At 54.9% G+C, this 16,029-nt stretch overlaps 5 protein-coding genes across 5 annotated transcripts; 4 read left to right on the forward strand and 1 right to left on the reverse strand.

Annotated features, from left to right (window-relative positions):
* Nucleotides 1–348: 348 nt before the first annotated feature.
* UMAG_00460 (uncharacterized protein) lies at nucleotides 349–1,488 on the forward strand (the record flags this gene model as incomplete). The annotated part of the gene is made up of 1 exon (XM_011388021.1): nucleotides 349–1,488. The coding sequence occupies one exon, from the start codon at nucleotides 349–351 to the stop codon at nucleotides 1,486–1,488; it is 1,140 nt and encodes a 379-aa protein (XP_011386323.1).
* Nucleotides 1,489–2,585: 1,097 nt separating this feature from the next.
* On the forward strand, nucleotides 2,586–5,624 carry UMAG_00461 (uncharacterized protein; the record flags this gene model as incomplete). The annotated part of the gene is made up of 1 exon (XM_011388022.1): nucleotides 2,586–5,624. One exon carries the CDS (start codon nucleotides 2,586–2,588, stop codon nucleotides 5,622–5,624), a length of 3,039 nt encoding a protein of 1,012 aa, XP_011386324.1.
* Nucleotides 5,625–6,675: 1,051 nt separating this feature from the next.
* UMAG_10117 (Chitin synthase 4) lies at nucleotides 6,676–9,504 on the forward strand (the record flags this gene model as incomplete). Its single annotated transcript, XM_011388371.1, has 1 exon — nucleotides 6,676–9,504. The coding sequence occupies one exon, from the start codon at nucleotides 6,676–6,678 to the stop codon at nucleotides 9,502–9,504; it is 2,829 nt and encodes a 942-aa protein (XP_011386673.1).
* A 668-nt stretch (nucleotides 9,505–10,172) lies between these two features.
* Nucleotides 10,173–12,362, forward strand: UMAG_00463 (uncharacterized protein; the record flags this gene model as incomplete). Its single annotated transcript, XM_011388023.1, has 1 exon — nucleotides 10,173–12,362. The coding sequence occupies one exon, from the start codon at nucleotides 10,173–10,175 to the stop codon at nucleotides 12,360–12,362; it is 2,190 nt and encodes a 729-aa protein (XP_011386325.1).
* A 367-nt stretch (nucleotides 12,363–12,729) lies between these two features.
* UMAG_00464 (uncharacterized protein) lies at nucleotides 12,730–15,549 on the reverse strand (the record flags this gene model as incomplete). Its single annotated transcript, XM_011388024.1, has 1 exon — nucleotides 12,730–15,549. The coding sequence occupies one exon, from the start codon at nucleotides 15,547–15,549 to the stop codon at nucleotides 12,730–12,732; it is 2,820 nt and encodes a 939-aa protein (XP_011386326.1).
* Between the last annotated feature and the right edge of the window lie 480 nt (nucleotides 15,550–16,029).

Consider the following 16,029-nt stretch of genomic DNA (forward strand, 5'->3'; position numbering starts at 1 on the left):
GTAGGCGTATTTTGAAACAACACAGCGCCCGCTGAAGCTCCTCTGGCTGATGCGTGTTTCGTTTAGTTGTGAGTGTTGCTCTGAATTCTTTTGTAAGATACGTTATCCCGAAATCCAACTTCACACTCGTGACTTCACGATCCTGTCCAGAGCGTGTCGAGAATTGTTGGGTCACGTGCCTCCACTTTTGCAGGAGTTCCTCTTGCTCTTGAGATTAAATTGGAAATTTTTGGTTTCCGCGCTGAAAAGCTCATGCACCTCGTCGTTCCAATTCCTTCCTGTATAGCGCTCACTACCACCTGATCGGCATCAGAAGCACCAGCAAGGGCAACAGTGGAGTGATCCGAGATGGCGCCCCAGGTACTGTCACGGTCGCAAGGCGACTTCTTTCTTCGAGGGCTCACATCGGATCCACCACAGCGTTCTGACGGGCGAGATCTTCTCGCCTTTCGTTCTCTCGATGTCGAGACAGGCGTGGCTGCGCAAGCAAACGGCTCTTCTCGCATAACCCTTGGAGGTACAGAGATCTTGTGCGGCATCAAAGCGGAAGTGCGCAGCTTTGGAGATGATAGTGATGATGAAGACGAGGAAGCCGAGTTCCGAACCCAGGACGAGCTCGAGCTGGCGAGCGAAAGCAGAAAGATGGGCAGAATCAAGTGCTCTGTCGACTATTCGCAATCATTGATACATTCCTTTGACAGCAAAAGTCTTGATTCACTATCGATATCACTCTCATCTATGGTGAATTCGACCTTTTCCCCGCGGTCGTGCCCGCTTCCCCTGCAGCAGCTGCTCATCATTGCCAACGCCAAGCACTGGACAATATACATTGATCTCTTGGTCAACTCGCTCTCAGGCGGCAACCTCTTTGATGCTGCTTTTGCAGCCATATTTTCCGCCTTCTACGATACACGTGTACCTGTGACGCGTGGTGTAGCGTTCGAGGCGCCTACTACACTGGATGCGTCGGGCAAGACGGTGCAAGGCGCTTTCGCCAATGCACAGGGTGATCTCGATCAGATGGGCATCAAAGGTCTGCTCAAGAAGAAGCCCAAATCGAATGCAGCGGGCCCATCGCGCAACGGAGCTGGGCCAAGTTCAAAAGTGGTCGATTTCGAGCTCGAGCATAGCGGAGAGGATGGGACAACATTGGAAGGACGCCAGGACTTGCCGCTCTGCATCACAGTCAACGTTCTACCCAACAGCTACTTGCTAGATGCCACTGTGGACGAGGAAGCGTGTATCGGTTCTCGCGTCCAGGTGCTAGCGACACGTAGCTCCAAAGTACTTTGCGTGCGCTCCGAAGGAACGGAAGAGATCCCTTTCAAGCGCGTCAGCGAGGCGATTCACATCGGTACTGTTCAAGCTGCGCGTCTAGCCGATGCATTGCTACAAGAACTTACAAATACGGCTGCTCCCAATGACGTTGAGGACCAGGACGATTTGGTACACGCCTCATCTCAGGGCTCGATGGACGTTGATGCTTGAATGACTTTGGCTGCAACACTTTGTTGCATGCAGTCTGTCCGAGCATACCATGTACTTCTAGTCCTGAGACTCATTTCGCTTATCTGCAGTGACGACTGCGCTCAATCCTCCTTGACCTTGCGACTTTGCATACGGCAGCAACTGTCCCCACCTGCGAACTTCTAACGCACTGCTGTTGAAACACTTTATTGCACCTTTGAAACCAGGCTGAAGACATCCACGATTGTGACATTGGTAGCCAGATACCCAGATACAAAGCGGCTGTGATGCTTTCTAACGTACGATAAGCCAGACAAAGGTTCGGCTTTGCCCCGCAGTCAACCACGAATAGTTTCGAGGTGGGTAATAAAGTGCGGTCAGCTACTTTGCAGATGCGCTTTGAAGATGCCAAGGCTTCTTTCTAGGTTAGAGCGAGTGCCAACCTCGGCGGCTTGCAGGTGGAAGGTCAATGCAAGCATTTAATCTTATCGACCAGTGTAAGTACGGGCTCCTGCAATGAGGCTACGAGACGGACATAGCCGGGTCACAGAGAACGTGCTCTTGATGGATGCGATAACGTGTCAACCCAATCGTGAATCGATCCTCAATCAGAAAAGAAAAGTCAGAGCTGTGCAAATTTGACTCACACTCGTGACTAGCTTCACCCGAGAACAAGCGCAGCGATGTGAATCGTGAATCACCAACGCAGCTGCTGCTGTGACTAAGTTGATTAACGAGGCTGGCGCACGTCTTGAGAGCCCATGAAAGGAAGCATCGTGGGTGATTCAAGTGAAATAACGGGGCAGTTGTCAGTCTTTAGTCATGAATCCGTAGGTGGTGAGTGCTTCTTGCGCTTTGCACTTTTCACAAAGTCACAACTCGCTGTTCCGTGCACGGTGCAAAGTCACGAGTTCTCAGCGGCAGTGCATCTTTTCTCTGAGAATCCTGAATCATGTTGTCGGCTGACCCTGGTCGGTCCAAACCACGAGACGAGACACGAATTGTGAATTGGCTCTTGCTGAATCTATTTCGACTGCTCAGTCGAATTGTCACGCGTCAGTTACGCATCTCCCTTTCCACCACCATCAGGTTGGTGCAGACCACCGACGAATACCATCATGGCTTCCTTCTTCCAAAAGGCCAGAGAAAGAGCCGAAGCCGCTGCTCAGCAGCTGCAGGCGCACCATGCCGCTTCCTCGGCTACCAAGATCAACGACACCTCAGCATCAGCTAACGTCACCGCCTCCGGTGCCGGCTCAGCGTCCAGCTTCACCTATACAGGCTCCGTGCCTCACCTCTTCCGACAGGGCCTCGCTTCGGTCGACCCTCGCTACGAGTCGACGCGCCAGTTTCATCTGCTCAGCCAGGCTTTCAAAAGCTTCAACATCGACCACGAAGCCGCCGGTCGCGAAGCTAGGGGTCTTGCCAAAGCCACTTTCGTCTGGGGCCAGCACCACCTTCCCGAGAAGCGCGACGACAGTGTAGGAGACGAGATGCTCGCCGATGTTACCGACCGCCTGGCCTACGTCTGGCACGAACTCGGTCAGCTCGAAACCGCGCACAGCCAACGGTCTGAACAGGCCCGCGGCCGTCTCAAGAGTTTTGAGAAGGCCGAGATGGAACTCGGACAGAGAAGAGCCCATCGCAGCAAGCTCAGAAAGGAACTCCACGCTCTCGTTCCCGAGCGCGCCATTGCAGCTGGCAGCTCTCGTGTTCAAGATCTCGAGACACGTCTTGAGCAACTCATCAACGACGACCAGGCCGACGAAGAGTACCTGAGCCGCACCAAGCGCCAGAGCGTCAAGGAGGGGTATGCTGCCATGTTTGACAGTCTGATCGAACTCGGCGAGAAGATGGCCCTCGTCGCACGCTACGGCAAGCTACTCACCACCTTGATGCCCATCGAAAAGTCGCCGTTCCCTGGTACGGTCAAGCAACGCGGAGACAATATACCTTTGTGGGAGGGCGCATCTAAAACCGCTGATGTACGTGCAGCTCTCGCATCTGCTCTGTCGTCCTTCCGACCCGACCTCTCCTTGCCCATCCTGCCAGCGGACTCGGCTCTCGCGGCCACCAGCAGCCTGGGTCGCACAGACACAGTGTCATATGCAGTTTCTCACCAGTCAGAGCTCCAAGCAGATTATACCGCACCAGTAGTTTCACCCGCGGCAGCTCCACTCGCCCAGCTTTCTTCACCTCGTAGTCCTGGTCTTTCTCCCGATCGAAGCGACATGGTCCAGCTGGCCAACCCGACCTCACAGCATAGCGGTAGTGGATCAGCTCAGAAGCTCAATCTCAGTCCGTCAGCTCTGCCTGTTCCGTTGCTTCCGCCTCGTCCGCAGAGAAGCCCCTCCGCAACCACAGTAGACACATTGCGCTCACCCGCTGCCGATCCATTCGCTGACTCGGCTGCAGCCGCTGCCCCTAGTTCCAGCATTTCCGCAGCGCAAACCGAGGAAGCTCTCCCGCCCCCTGGCCCACCTGGTCCAACTGTTGCCGAGACAGGTGTGGTGCCCTCGGGACCCGGCGGACCCAAGTCAGGTACACTCCAACCACGTCGGTCCTCAGCGAGCCAGCGATCAGTGTCTATTTCGGCTGGTGCTGTCGCCTATCTAGGCCCGACTGGCACCTACAGCCACCAAGCGGCTCTCAAGGTTTTCGGCGCGACGGGCACCAACCTCATCCCTATGCAAAGTATCACCGGTGCCATCGACTTTGTTCGCCGCGGCACACCTGGTAACGCAAAGATCGCTATCGTTCCAATCGAGAACAGCACATTTGGGCCGGTTCGTGACACGCTTGACAACCTGCTCGGCATCAGCAACGGCGACCGTCATGCGTTCAAGCCTGCAGATGGAGCTCAACTGCATGTGGTAGGTGAAGCGTGCCTCTCTGTCGATCATGCCCTTTTGTGTGGACCCAAGACCTACCACCATCTCCTTCAGCTACAAGGCGACACCGATCCGAACGCGCCCATTCGCGACGACACACTGTCCAACATCACCAACGTCATCTCACACGAGCAAGCGCTGGGACAGTGCTCGCACTACCTTACTCGTTACATGCCGCAGGCCAAGAAGCGGGCAGTCGAGTCCACCGCTGCAGCTGCCATCACGGCTTTGGAGTTCGAGGCGGGCACTGCACCCGGAAGAACATCCACGTCCATCGACCACGCACACGAATCGCTGGGTTTCTCATCAAACTCTTTGGTTGCTGCTGTAGGAGCTGAAGTAGCCGTCACCGCTGTCGGCGTCCGCGTGCTCCGCTCTCGTATTCAGGACGTTAAGGACAATCGCACACGCTTCTTGATATTGGCAAGCGAGCCACTCGAAGCGCTGCTGAGCATCAACGCCCTGCCGTTGACCATCTCGCGTCTATACAGCGCGTCAAGCGCAGCCAGAAAGACAGGCCGATCGCTGCTGAGTGTCAGTGATACACTTGTCTCAGATCTGGCCGCAGAGGCTGACAACTATAGCAGCAGCGATAGCAGTGTACTTGACAGACTTGTGGCGCAGCTTGCCAAGTTGAACGATGTCTCTGTCCGCAAGCTAGATCGTCGAACAGCTTCAACGTCAGAAGCATTTGCCGCAAGTGGTAGCAGCGTGTGGCGTAGCAGCTATCTAGTGGAGCTGCAGTACGCTGGTGCTTCTGCCGCCGTTGCTGAAGACAAGATTCGCCGATTGGTTGCTGAGCTTTCGATCGGGAGCTCCGCGACGAGATTACTCGGAGACACTGCTCCTGTCAAGCATCTCGGTAGCTGGCTCGTTGATGCAACAATGCTGCGCGGCGAGTCCACAGACAATGCTGGCGGCCAAGCAGCACAGTCAGTGTTGACTGCAGGCCCGTCTGGCTCGCATCTCTCCCAAAGCACGTTACCTGGGTCTTTGCAACTGACCGAGAGGGAGCGAAAGGAGACGGAAGCTCGTCAGGAAGCGGCAGAAGTGCAACGACATGCAGCCCAGGCGCGGCTAAGCCGTCAGCAGCAACAAGCGGATCTGTACCGAGTTGAGGCGCAGCCGTCTGGCTCTTCGACCAGTGGTTCTCGCCTGACGTTGCCGCTAGCTGGACTGCAGGAGAGTGAAGCTGAGCCACGTTTGGACGAGGAAGAAGGACTGCCCGCGTATCAGCCACTCGACCCTGGATCGCGAAGCCGATGATCATGCGCTGTGTTGTGCTCTAACATGATGCCGACTCAGATTGTAATTTGCACCACTCGTGACTCATGACTCTCTGCTTGATTGGCCCCTACGTAGGTCAAGCAAGGCGATAACGTGAAGCATCTTGTCGTCGGCGGACCGATGTGAACGCCGCCTCTGGCTGAGCAGGCGCTGTCGATGGCAGTGCATCGTGAACAGGGGCCTGAGACAGCAGCGTGCATTTGACAGGCACCATGCGGCAGAAAGCACGCCAAGAGAATAGGGGCTTCTCGTGTCTGATGAAATCGTGAATCGTGAATCACGAATCATGAATCACGAATCACCGAACCTGAACTTTTTCTGGCTGCCATCTTTTGTTATGTCTCCAGCCAGACAGGAAGTCGTGAATGACCACGGACGCGTCGAGAGGCCGAGGCGTGAGAACTTTCAGGGTCCGGCTGTGCTGTATGCTATGCTATTGTTTTTTTGTTTTTTTTTGTTTGTGAGTACAGTCACGAGTGAGTGTGAGTGCACTGACCTGCATGACCCCCGCCGTTGCTCACAGCCAGGTGTGAGAGAAAAGGGGCAGCAGAGGCGTAGAGTGGATAGATAATCTAAGTCCAACACTCCCGACTCACGACTTGTGTCTTTTTCCTTTTTCCGCACAGCACCGGTTTGCAGAACACAGCCAGGCTGACTCGTGAATCACGCATGGTAAAGTGAATCTGGTACCGTGCTTGCCTCCGGCTGCTTTCGAGGCGGCTCGTTTCATTCACTTTGCAGCCTGGTCTCGTCTTGATCTTCTGACCGCGATCAGCTCAGCGTCGTCCGGATTGCACCCTCTTTTCTTCAGTAGCAGCATCTTCCTTTCTGTTAATACAGTCCCACCAACCACGTCTTGCCCTGTCCATCTATCTTCCTACACCAGGAAGGCTTGCTTCATCGGTACGATCGGGTCGTTCAAGACAACGAGACCAAGGACCGTTTTCATTGGAATCGGCACTTAAATCACAAACCCAATCGCCTTCTCTAGACCCCACTTCGATCATCGCAGCGCATTTCGATTCACAACATGCCACCTCGCTACCCATTTGGAGGTGGGGCTCAGTCCGATGAAGCTCATCACCAGCCGTTGGAGAGGCGTACGACGGCAGAGGCGCAAGGTAACTCATTCACGCATGGCCACACCGCTTATCCAACGTATGACATGGGCGCAGAACCGCATTCACCACCTCACGTCTCTTATGATCCATACTTGCCTCCTTCCACATCAGGCGATCATTCGGGCTACGAAATGCCTTCTGCCAACTACAACGACCATCATCGTTCTTCATACCCTCAGGCTATCCATAGCCCGCCTCGCATGACGAATCCCTACGCCAACTCGCAGCCTCGACAAGGCAGTGCGGATCCTTTCGATGAGCATGACGGTGATGTGCCCCTCTTGCCAAGAGGCGGCAACTATGCATATGCGCCCGCCTCGCACTTTGACGAGCACGGCAACCATGTCGGCCCTGTCGACAAGTATGCCGATGGAGATGACGATGTGATGGACGAAGACGCTGTCAACGGCCAGGCGAGAGGCCGACTGCTCCACACGCAAGTTCCCCACGATGACGATTACATGCCCGGTGGCTTCGATCCCAACGTGCTCGAAAATGGCCAGGCTGGAGGTGTGCGCTTCGGCAAGATCCCACAACGTGTGCCAAGACGATACAAGACGCTCAAGAGGGTTGAACTTTACCATGGCAACCTCGTCCTCGATTGTCCCGTCCCCTCCAAGCTGCTTGACAAGCTCAACGACCGAGAGTCCCGAGAATTCACCCATATGCGATACACTGCTGCCACTTGCGACCCCGACGAGTTCAAAACCGAGCGTTACACATTGCGACAGGTTCTCTTTGACCCTCCTCGTCGCACAGAGCTGTTTATAGTTCTCACCATGTATAACGAGGACGAAGAGCTTTTCACGCGCACCATGCACGGAGTCATGACCAACATCGCCCATCTTTGTACTCGAGAGCGCTCCAAGACCTGGGGCAAGGAAGGCTGGAAGAAAGTCGTCGTCTGCATCGTCTCGGACGGCCGTCTCAAGATCAACTCGCGCACCTTGGCGTGCCTTGCTGCGATGGGAGTGTACCAGGAGGGCGTGGGCAAGAACGTCGTCAATGGCAAACCCGTCACTGCTCACATCTACGAATACACAGCTCAGCTCTCGATCGATCCTAGCATGCACTTCAAGGGTCGCGAAAAGGGCATCATGCCCGTCCAAATTCTCTTCTGCCTCAAGGAGCGCAACCAGAAGAAGATCAACTCGCACCGTTGGTTCTTCAACGCTTTCGGCCAGATCTTGCAGCCCAACATCTGCGTACTGCTCGATGTAGGAACCATGCCAAGACCTCGCTCCATTTACCATCTCTGGAAAGCCTTTGACATCAACTCCAACGTCGGCGGTGCCTGTGGTGAGATTGTCGCACTCAAGGGCAAATTTTGGGGCGCACTGCTCAATCCACTCGTCGCGGCGCAAAATTTCGAGTACAAGATGTCCAACATTCTCGACAAGCCGCTCGAGTCGGTCTTTGGCTACATCACGGTGCTTCCAGGTGCCTTCTCCGCGTACCGCTACATTGCGTTACAAAACGATGCTCACGGTCAAGGGCCCTTGTGCTCGTACTTTAAGGGTGAAACATTACACGGTGGCCAGTCGGACGCAGACGTCTTTACGTCGAACATGTATCTTGCCGAGGATCGCATCTTGTGTTGGGAGCTAGTGTCGAAGCGAGACAGCGCCTGGATCTTGCATTATGTCAAGTCTGCCCAAGCAGTCACGGATGTGCCCGACCAAGTTCCCGAACTGATCTCGCAACGCCGTCGTTGGCTTAACGGATCCTTCTTTGCCGGCATCCACTCGATCATCAAGTTTGGCTACATCTACCGCTCTTCGCATTCCTTCGGCCGCAAGTTCGCTCTGCACATCGAGATTATTTATCAGACGATCCAACTCATCTTTTCGTGGTTTGGTATGGCCAACTTCTTTATCGCCTTTTTCATTCTCACTAGTGCCATGAGCGACAAAATCCATGCGCTCAAGGTTCCTAATCTGGTCCTCTCCTACATCTATGTTGCCTTTATCATCTTCTGCTTCCTGCTTTCTATGGGTAATCGACCTGCGGGAAGTAAAGCTGGATACACGCTAGCTATGGTGGTGTTTGCGCTCCTAACGGTCTACATGACGGGCGCTGCAATCTACTTGGCGGTCGATTCGATTCTCAACGCCACCGGTCCCAATGGCGGTGGAACCGATGCGCTTGTTTCGAACCGTACGTTTGTCAACATTGTCATTTCGCTTGCGGCCACATTCGGTATCTGGTTGATCGCGAGTATCATGTTTCTCGAACCGATGCACATGGTCACTTCGATTGTTCAGTACCTGCTCATGGCTCCCACCTTCGTCAACGTGATCAGCATCTACGCCTTTGCCAACATCAATGACATTTCGTGGGGAACGAAAGGATCGGATAAAGTCATGACGGATTTGGGAGTCGTCGGAGGCTCTGGCAACAACCAGGTCGAAGTTGCCATTCCGACCGAGTCCAAGGACATTAACGACGCTTATGACGATGCGATCCATGTTCTGAGCAACAAGGCGCCCAAAGCCGGGCCTGGCCCTGTCGATAAGGAACAGAAGCAGAAGGACTACTACGCTACTGTGCGTACCAATGTGGTACTCTGCTGGAGTTTGAGCAATGCCGCTCTCGTCGTGGGCATTCTGAATATCAGTTCGATTGGCACAAGGACCATCTACATGGGATTCCTCTTGTATTCCGTCGCAGGCTTAGCGCTGTTCAGGATGATGGGTTCCACAATCTACCTGATTAAGCGGCTTTTCTCTGGAGAATAGAACAGTCTCGCTACACTTTTTACGTTATAATCTCACCTACTTTAATGCAGCTATGAGATAAATCTTGAGCTGGTGGAGATGTCTTTGATTGCTCACGATTGCATTTGTTTGTGGTTCAATGATGGCTAATGCCGAGAGCTTCATCTTTGAGCTGTACCTGGAAGCACGATGGCGCAAGAATCACTCGTGGCCGTAATCGTGAATCATGAACCACGAATCGTCAGGATTTTGCGGCGGGAAACACTCACGACTTTTTTCCTCCACTTGTGAAAAGTCCCAGAAAAAAGTGAAGAAAGAAAAAAAGAAAAGTTTGGCAGTCAAGAAAACAAATCCTAACTTACAGTACGTCCTGGCTTCGAGGCCAAGATGTGCTACAGCCGATCTACTCACGACCGTGGGGCAGCAATCACGAATTTGGCGAGTTTGGGTCGGCAGTGACGAGTGTCGTGCATCAAGTCATCCACGATCATTCGCGCATCTGGTTCGTAACCGATCGACCAGACGCCACTTCTCTCGTCCACGACATACGAACCAACCGAGCATTGGTGCTGCGCGAAGTTCGTCCGCCTCGCCTTGATTGCCGCGCGCGAGTGCTGCGATGGTCAACTAAGATCTCGAGGTACTATTCCGACCATCTTCCGGAGACACGCTGGAAGCAAGACGCCACAATGAACCGCACACATGTGGCTGCTGTAGCTCAGCATGCGGTGATCTCTACCGTAGATCAGTCAGCAACATCCACCGACCCTCCATCTCGCGCATCGTCACGCGGCTCAACGCGCTCCTCGAGAGGTAAGCCCAAAGCGGCTTCCACAAGTCGAGCTGGCGGCTCGAATAGACACGTCAATGGAGCACCCGAGGACGCTGTCGTTGTTTCCGATGAGCTGGAAGACAAAGATCAATTTTTAGATGACTCACAACGAGCTGCGCACTTGGAGGACGACAGAGAGCAAGATGCGCGCTCATACACCATGCAAGAGGCTGACGAGATGAGCTTTATCATCGACACGGCTGGCGATATGGATGTTGATCGAGAAATTGCTCTGGAAGACCAAGCCAGGGCTGATCAAGCAGATACGCACGTGGAAGCAGGCCTGCTGCTTCCGAGCCACGTCAACGTCATCCCACAAAGCAGCAGCGACCCGGTTACCCAGCCCGGAGTTAGCTCTTCGGACCCATCACGACACGTGATCTCTGACGTGCCTGAAGACGAAGACCTGGAAGGCGATATAGGCGATTTCGAGCAACTTGATATGGACCCGTCTACTGCCAACCGATACTACGGCGCCGAGGAGAAAGCCGAACGAAGAGCAAAAGAACAGTGCCTTGCCTGCGGTGAGCTCGGCCATGATCGACGACACTGCCCGCATCAACATTGCCTTGCATGTGGTGCTATGGACGACCATCCTACACGCTTCTGTCCAATGTCGACGAGCTGCTTCCGTTGTGGTGGAATGGGTCACCAGACACGCACGTGTCCGAAACCCAGAAGAGCACCTCGAAGCGAAGAATGCCAACGTTGCGGGTCTTTTACTCATGTCAACGCACTATGCCCTACCTTGTGGAGGGTGTATAGCTACACCACGTCGGACCACGTCGATCGTCATCGAGCAAAGGTATTCTTGAAGCTGCAAGGCTCTTCGAAAGCTCGTGATCCGAGGCGCGATTTGGAGCCGGATCCGGAAGAGCTTTCGGATTCCGAGGACGAGTTTATCAAAGCGGGCGAACCAGAGCTGCCCACGGGCTCATCATCGTCTTGGTCGCAGTTCGACCCGGCGACGCGTTGGTGTTACAATTGCTCGACTTCAGGCAATCACTGGGGAGACGACTGCCCGGAACCACGATGTAATCCTACACGAGGCACGGGAGAACCATCGGCGTTTTCGGAATTCGTCTCGCGCCTAGGACCTTTTTCTAAGCTCTTACCTGGAGCTCCGCCATTAGCAGGCTTTCAAATGCCATCATCGCAGTTCACTTTTAACGTTGGAAACAGCGCTACGATGCATGTTGCTGCTGATGCTCTACCGAGTTCGTCGGGTCGAAGCACGCCGAATGGTATCAACAAACGACATGCTATCGGGCGTCACGTCTTGTCCTCGCCCAATTCGAGTCGCACTGCCTCACCCGTTCCCAACATAGTGAGCTTCGGCCGTACCAAAGCCGTCGCCGTTGAAGGCGGATTGCTCACGCGCAAAGAGGCGAAAAAGAACAAAACACCTCTCCCGGAAAATCTGTTCAAAGAATGGATCCGAGATCGACACGACTATCCCGAGCACGCACATGAGATTCGTAGCGCTCTGGAAGAGCGTGCTGATCTGCAAGCAAAAGGTCTCGACACAACCAAGGTGCGCACAACAAAAGAGATCGTCGGCGATGCGGCCAAGCGTACAGGCCGGCGCCAAGAGCGAGCGAGTACAAACCGCAACAGTGACGCTTCCAGCGATCCGGCAGCAGCCAGGGAGAGCGAGGACGATTTCAGAGACGATTTCAGCACCGATTCCAGCCATTCTCAACTCAACCGCCAACGCAAGAAAAAGAGGAGAGCAGACGGGAAAAATGCTCGCGCTTCTCACAAGTCCAAGAAGGACACCGTACATACAGGATGGGCGCACACCGGCGATGGACCAGGCAACTCTGGTAAGAAGGAATCCAAACGTGCAAGGTTCTCGAACAAGCGCCAGGAAGATAGGGGTGGCAATCCGGGCGAAAGAAGAGGCGGCGGCAGCGGTAGCGGTGGCCGAGGGAAGACGACCAGAAGAGGCGGAAGCGCTCGAGCACAAGCTAACAGCAGCACCGGTGCACGTGGCGGCGGCAAAGTCAGGGGTGGTGGCAGCAAGTATCGCGGCAGCTACTTCTAGCCCGCCAGCCTCTTTCACTAAGCGCTCATGGACAACACCACTGCGCGACCACATCCGAACAATTCGCGATTCACGATTGTCAGCTTGGCACACTTGTCTCATTGAGATCGTGCTTCATTTACACACCTCACGCCACAGAGCGACTGATGTGTAAAATTCATCTTTGCGAGCTACACCGGATCTGACGGCGATGCACGATAGCATGTCTGCTTTGATTTGACTGTGATGCTTGGATTGGAGCACGAGCGCGCGTCTGAGATGGTAGCTGCGTAACACCTGACTGATCCGCTCACGACTCGTGGCTGAGCACGTTTGCAAGGGACAGACGGGCGAAAAGCAGGATCGTGGAAGCCTGTAGAGCGCGCGCTCAAGTTCGACTGGCGCTGCTATCTGTCGAGCTTTCTCCGGCACGCGCGCTCGCGGACCTGGACGCGGACCTGCCCGAAGCCGGACTGTGAGTTCTGAACGCGGACCCTGTGCTGGTCGCGCTGATGCGACTAATGGCGCTGCCCCTACTAACGCTTTCTGCGCTATTGAACGCGGCGCCGCCTCTATACCCCGTGCTGGAGCTGCTCGACCTCCTGGCACGCAGCGCCGAGGCGATGCTGGGAGAGCGACCCTTGATACTCGCCGTAATCGAGGGGCTCCTGTCGCGCACTCGCGCCGAGGTACCAGCGTTGGGCGCCAATACCGAAGCTGCCGCCGTACGCGTGCTGCTGGTGGATCGCCTCCTACCTCCGAGCGAAGCGACGATCCCACCACTCGACGATGTGCTAGGACTTCGACGACGCGTGCTGTCCAATCGCGTCGGGAGCTCGCCAATCTTTCCTTGGTGCCGGAAGTGCTCTCCTCCCATAACGTCCAGTGGAGCACTCGGAATCAACGCCCTTTCCTGCGCAGATAGATCCTGTAACGACATTCCGCACACGCAGAACAGCTGTGAATGTCCTTTGACCGCCGTCGATGTGTTAGCAGTGTTCGGTCCCGCGGTTGAATATCCACTCTGTGGCGCTGCCGAAGTGCTGCCGTTCGCAGTAGGCGTTGCTGAAGCCGAACCGTCGCTGTTCGGCGGATGATGACTGAAACTCGACAAATCGTACGGCATCTCCGCCCTCCTAGACGACGGATCTGGAGCCGCACTGTATGCCGGCAACGTCACGGCGTCGTACGCACAACAACACGATGGCACCAACACGGGCTGTCGCAAAGCAAACACTTTCAACCTGCGTTCCTTGGCTTCTTCTTCCGCCGTCTTGGCCTTGCTTCCCACCGGTTTCCGACTGTGCACAATCTCAACCACCATGACATGGCTAAATCGGATGCTCGCTTTAGAAGCTGCCACTGTCGACGCACGAATGTGGTTGTCATCCGGCATGCGTGCAATGCTCTGTACGGTCCAAGCGTCCTCTGTCCCGCAATTGCGAACAAAGCCATCGGTGCGTTTACCGTCCCCGTGAGTTCCGTCGTTATTTTTGGGCGGCACCCAGCCCTTTTCGAACAGCTTGTGACGCTGCACAGGCACGGTCTGCTTGCCTTTTCGTTTGGTGGTGAGTTCGATCGTAGTTTCGAGCGAGATGCGGACCATGTAGACGATAAGATCTTCGGGTGGGTTGGGCGAGTTGACGTCAATATTGAACACACCACCGACAGAGATATTGTTGGACGTGCATGCGATCGAGACGAGGCCAACGGTGGGATGAAGATCGTTGTAAAGCACAGTCAAAGGTGTGGGACCGCTATCGGTTGAAGGATTGACCATGGGATAGAGATCGCGCCAGCACTCTACATTGGATTTGGCACGGCCCGCGCCTATGGCAGTCGCTTTGATGATGTATCGAACCCGTCCAAAGGGAGACCGTTCGTAGGGAGGAGCATCGCAAGGGATGATAAATGCAAATTCGAAGCCGTGTACCCCTTTTTGCAGTTCTAGCCCATCTTGATTCGGCTCGGTTTCCCATCCTGCTTCACCCTCTGAGCCTGGCGTGACAACGATTCCACCTGAGGAGTCGGATGATTCGAGCGGCGGACGATCGTTTGCACCTCGGCGTCCTCTTTCGCCCTCCTCATCCACTTGCACAAGGTCGCTTGACTGACCAGAGACACCGCGCGACAGTGGCGCGCGTGACTTACTGCGCGTCTTGCGCGAACCAAAGAAGCCAATCGACGAGCTCCTCGATTTACCCTTGCCTTTGTCTTCTTCGGCAGGCGATTGTGGCTGCAACCTGGATGTGCGAGAGCAAGCTTGCTCCACTGGCGTAGCGCTCGCACTTCTGCGCTCAGTCGCAGTAGCATGGACGGCTAGCGACCTGCGAAGGTGCGCAGCCAGTTCATCGGTCTGTTCCGACGGTGGCGGTGGTTGTGCACGTTGTTCGGGTGGAGTTTGAGACGAGAAGCTGGGCCGTCGCGATCGTTGAGGCGTAGCAACTTGACTTGGTGGCAGACTATGGCTGACAACCTGCTGCTCATGTATTAATGCTGATTCGTTCTGACAAGCTTCTGAGATGGCGTAAGCATAGGTAGGCGGAGCGCGTGTAGAAGTACGACCACGCTCGGACGAGATGGGAGCGCTTGGTGACGACGCGCGACTGGCCGATCGACTGTTTGATGGCGAAGGGCTGTGACTGATTCTGCCCATGCCTGAAGCAATCTTGCGACCCCTGGAAACAGCGCGTGCCATTGATGCAGGGATGCTTCCTCCGGGACTTTGAGACCGCAGACCAAAAGCAGAGCCGGATCGGCCGGATCGATCTTGCGTCGCTGAGCTTCTGCCGCGTGGCGGCAGGTGGGATGAAGAAGGGAGGTGGAGAGCTGGGCCTGCCGATGCAGATCTGTGATTGAACGAGAGGCGTGAATGGTGATGGTTGGCGAGGTGCTTTTCCTTGTCGCTCTGGATGCCAATCTCGACGACCTTTTCGAGCACGGTGGAATCTTCCCAGCTGATCGGAGTGAGACCGGCAGATGGATCCAAGATGGCAATCGTCTGAACGGCCTTAAGTCGAACTCGAATTCCCGAAATGTGTCGAGTGGAAGGAACATAGACTTCTACCAGGCCACGGACGATTTCGTCGTTAGCCATCGGAGGCCTCTCGTGTGACTCTGGTAGAGGACGATCGGGTGGGTGCAAGAAAATGGCATTCTGGAGCAGGTGCAGCTTGAGCTCACAAGGTTGGAAGAAGGTCGAGAACATGGCGCAGCGTTTCTAGCGAGCGCTCGAACCTTTCGCGCAGCGTCGTTAGATTAGACTTGAGAGTTGTGTTGGTGTTCTGAACTCGTCGGAAGATCCGACAATGCGCGATAGACTCTCGCCCTCAACGATGATGAGGGGCCGTAGCAACTAAAGGCGCATGGGAAAGGATGGGAGATACAACGCTGAGGAGCTTCGTAGGTGCGCAAGTGGTAATAGGGAATGGGTGTAATCAGGTGTCAAGCTTCTGTCGTCGCTTTGATGCGTTAGTCGTGGCGTGAGAAGATGCCTTCCGCTACTTTAGTCGTCGTAAAGCAACACTTGCCGGTATGCTTCCGATCGCGAGAGCCCTTGGTTAAGAGAACAATTCGAGCGAAGGTGTCGGCTTTCAATGGCGACCCATACAGATGGTAGGAGGAGGAAATAAAAGTACAGGCACAGCCGCAAGAAAAGGAACCAACGAGACGGGGCAAAGCGTAGTAG

The sequence above is a fragment of the Mycosarcoma maydis genome, chromosome 1 (genome assembly GCF_000328475.2).
Source record: "Mycosarcoma maydis chromosome 1, whole genome shotgun sequence".
NCBI lineage: Eukaryota > Fungi > Basidiomycota > Ustilaginomycetes > Ustilaginales > Mycosarcoma > Mycosarcoma maydis.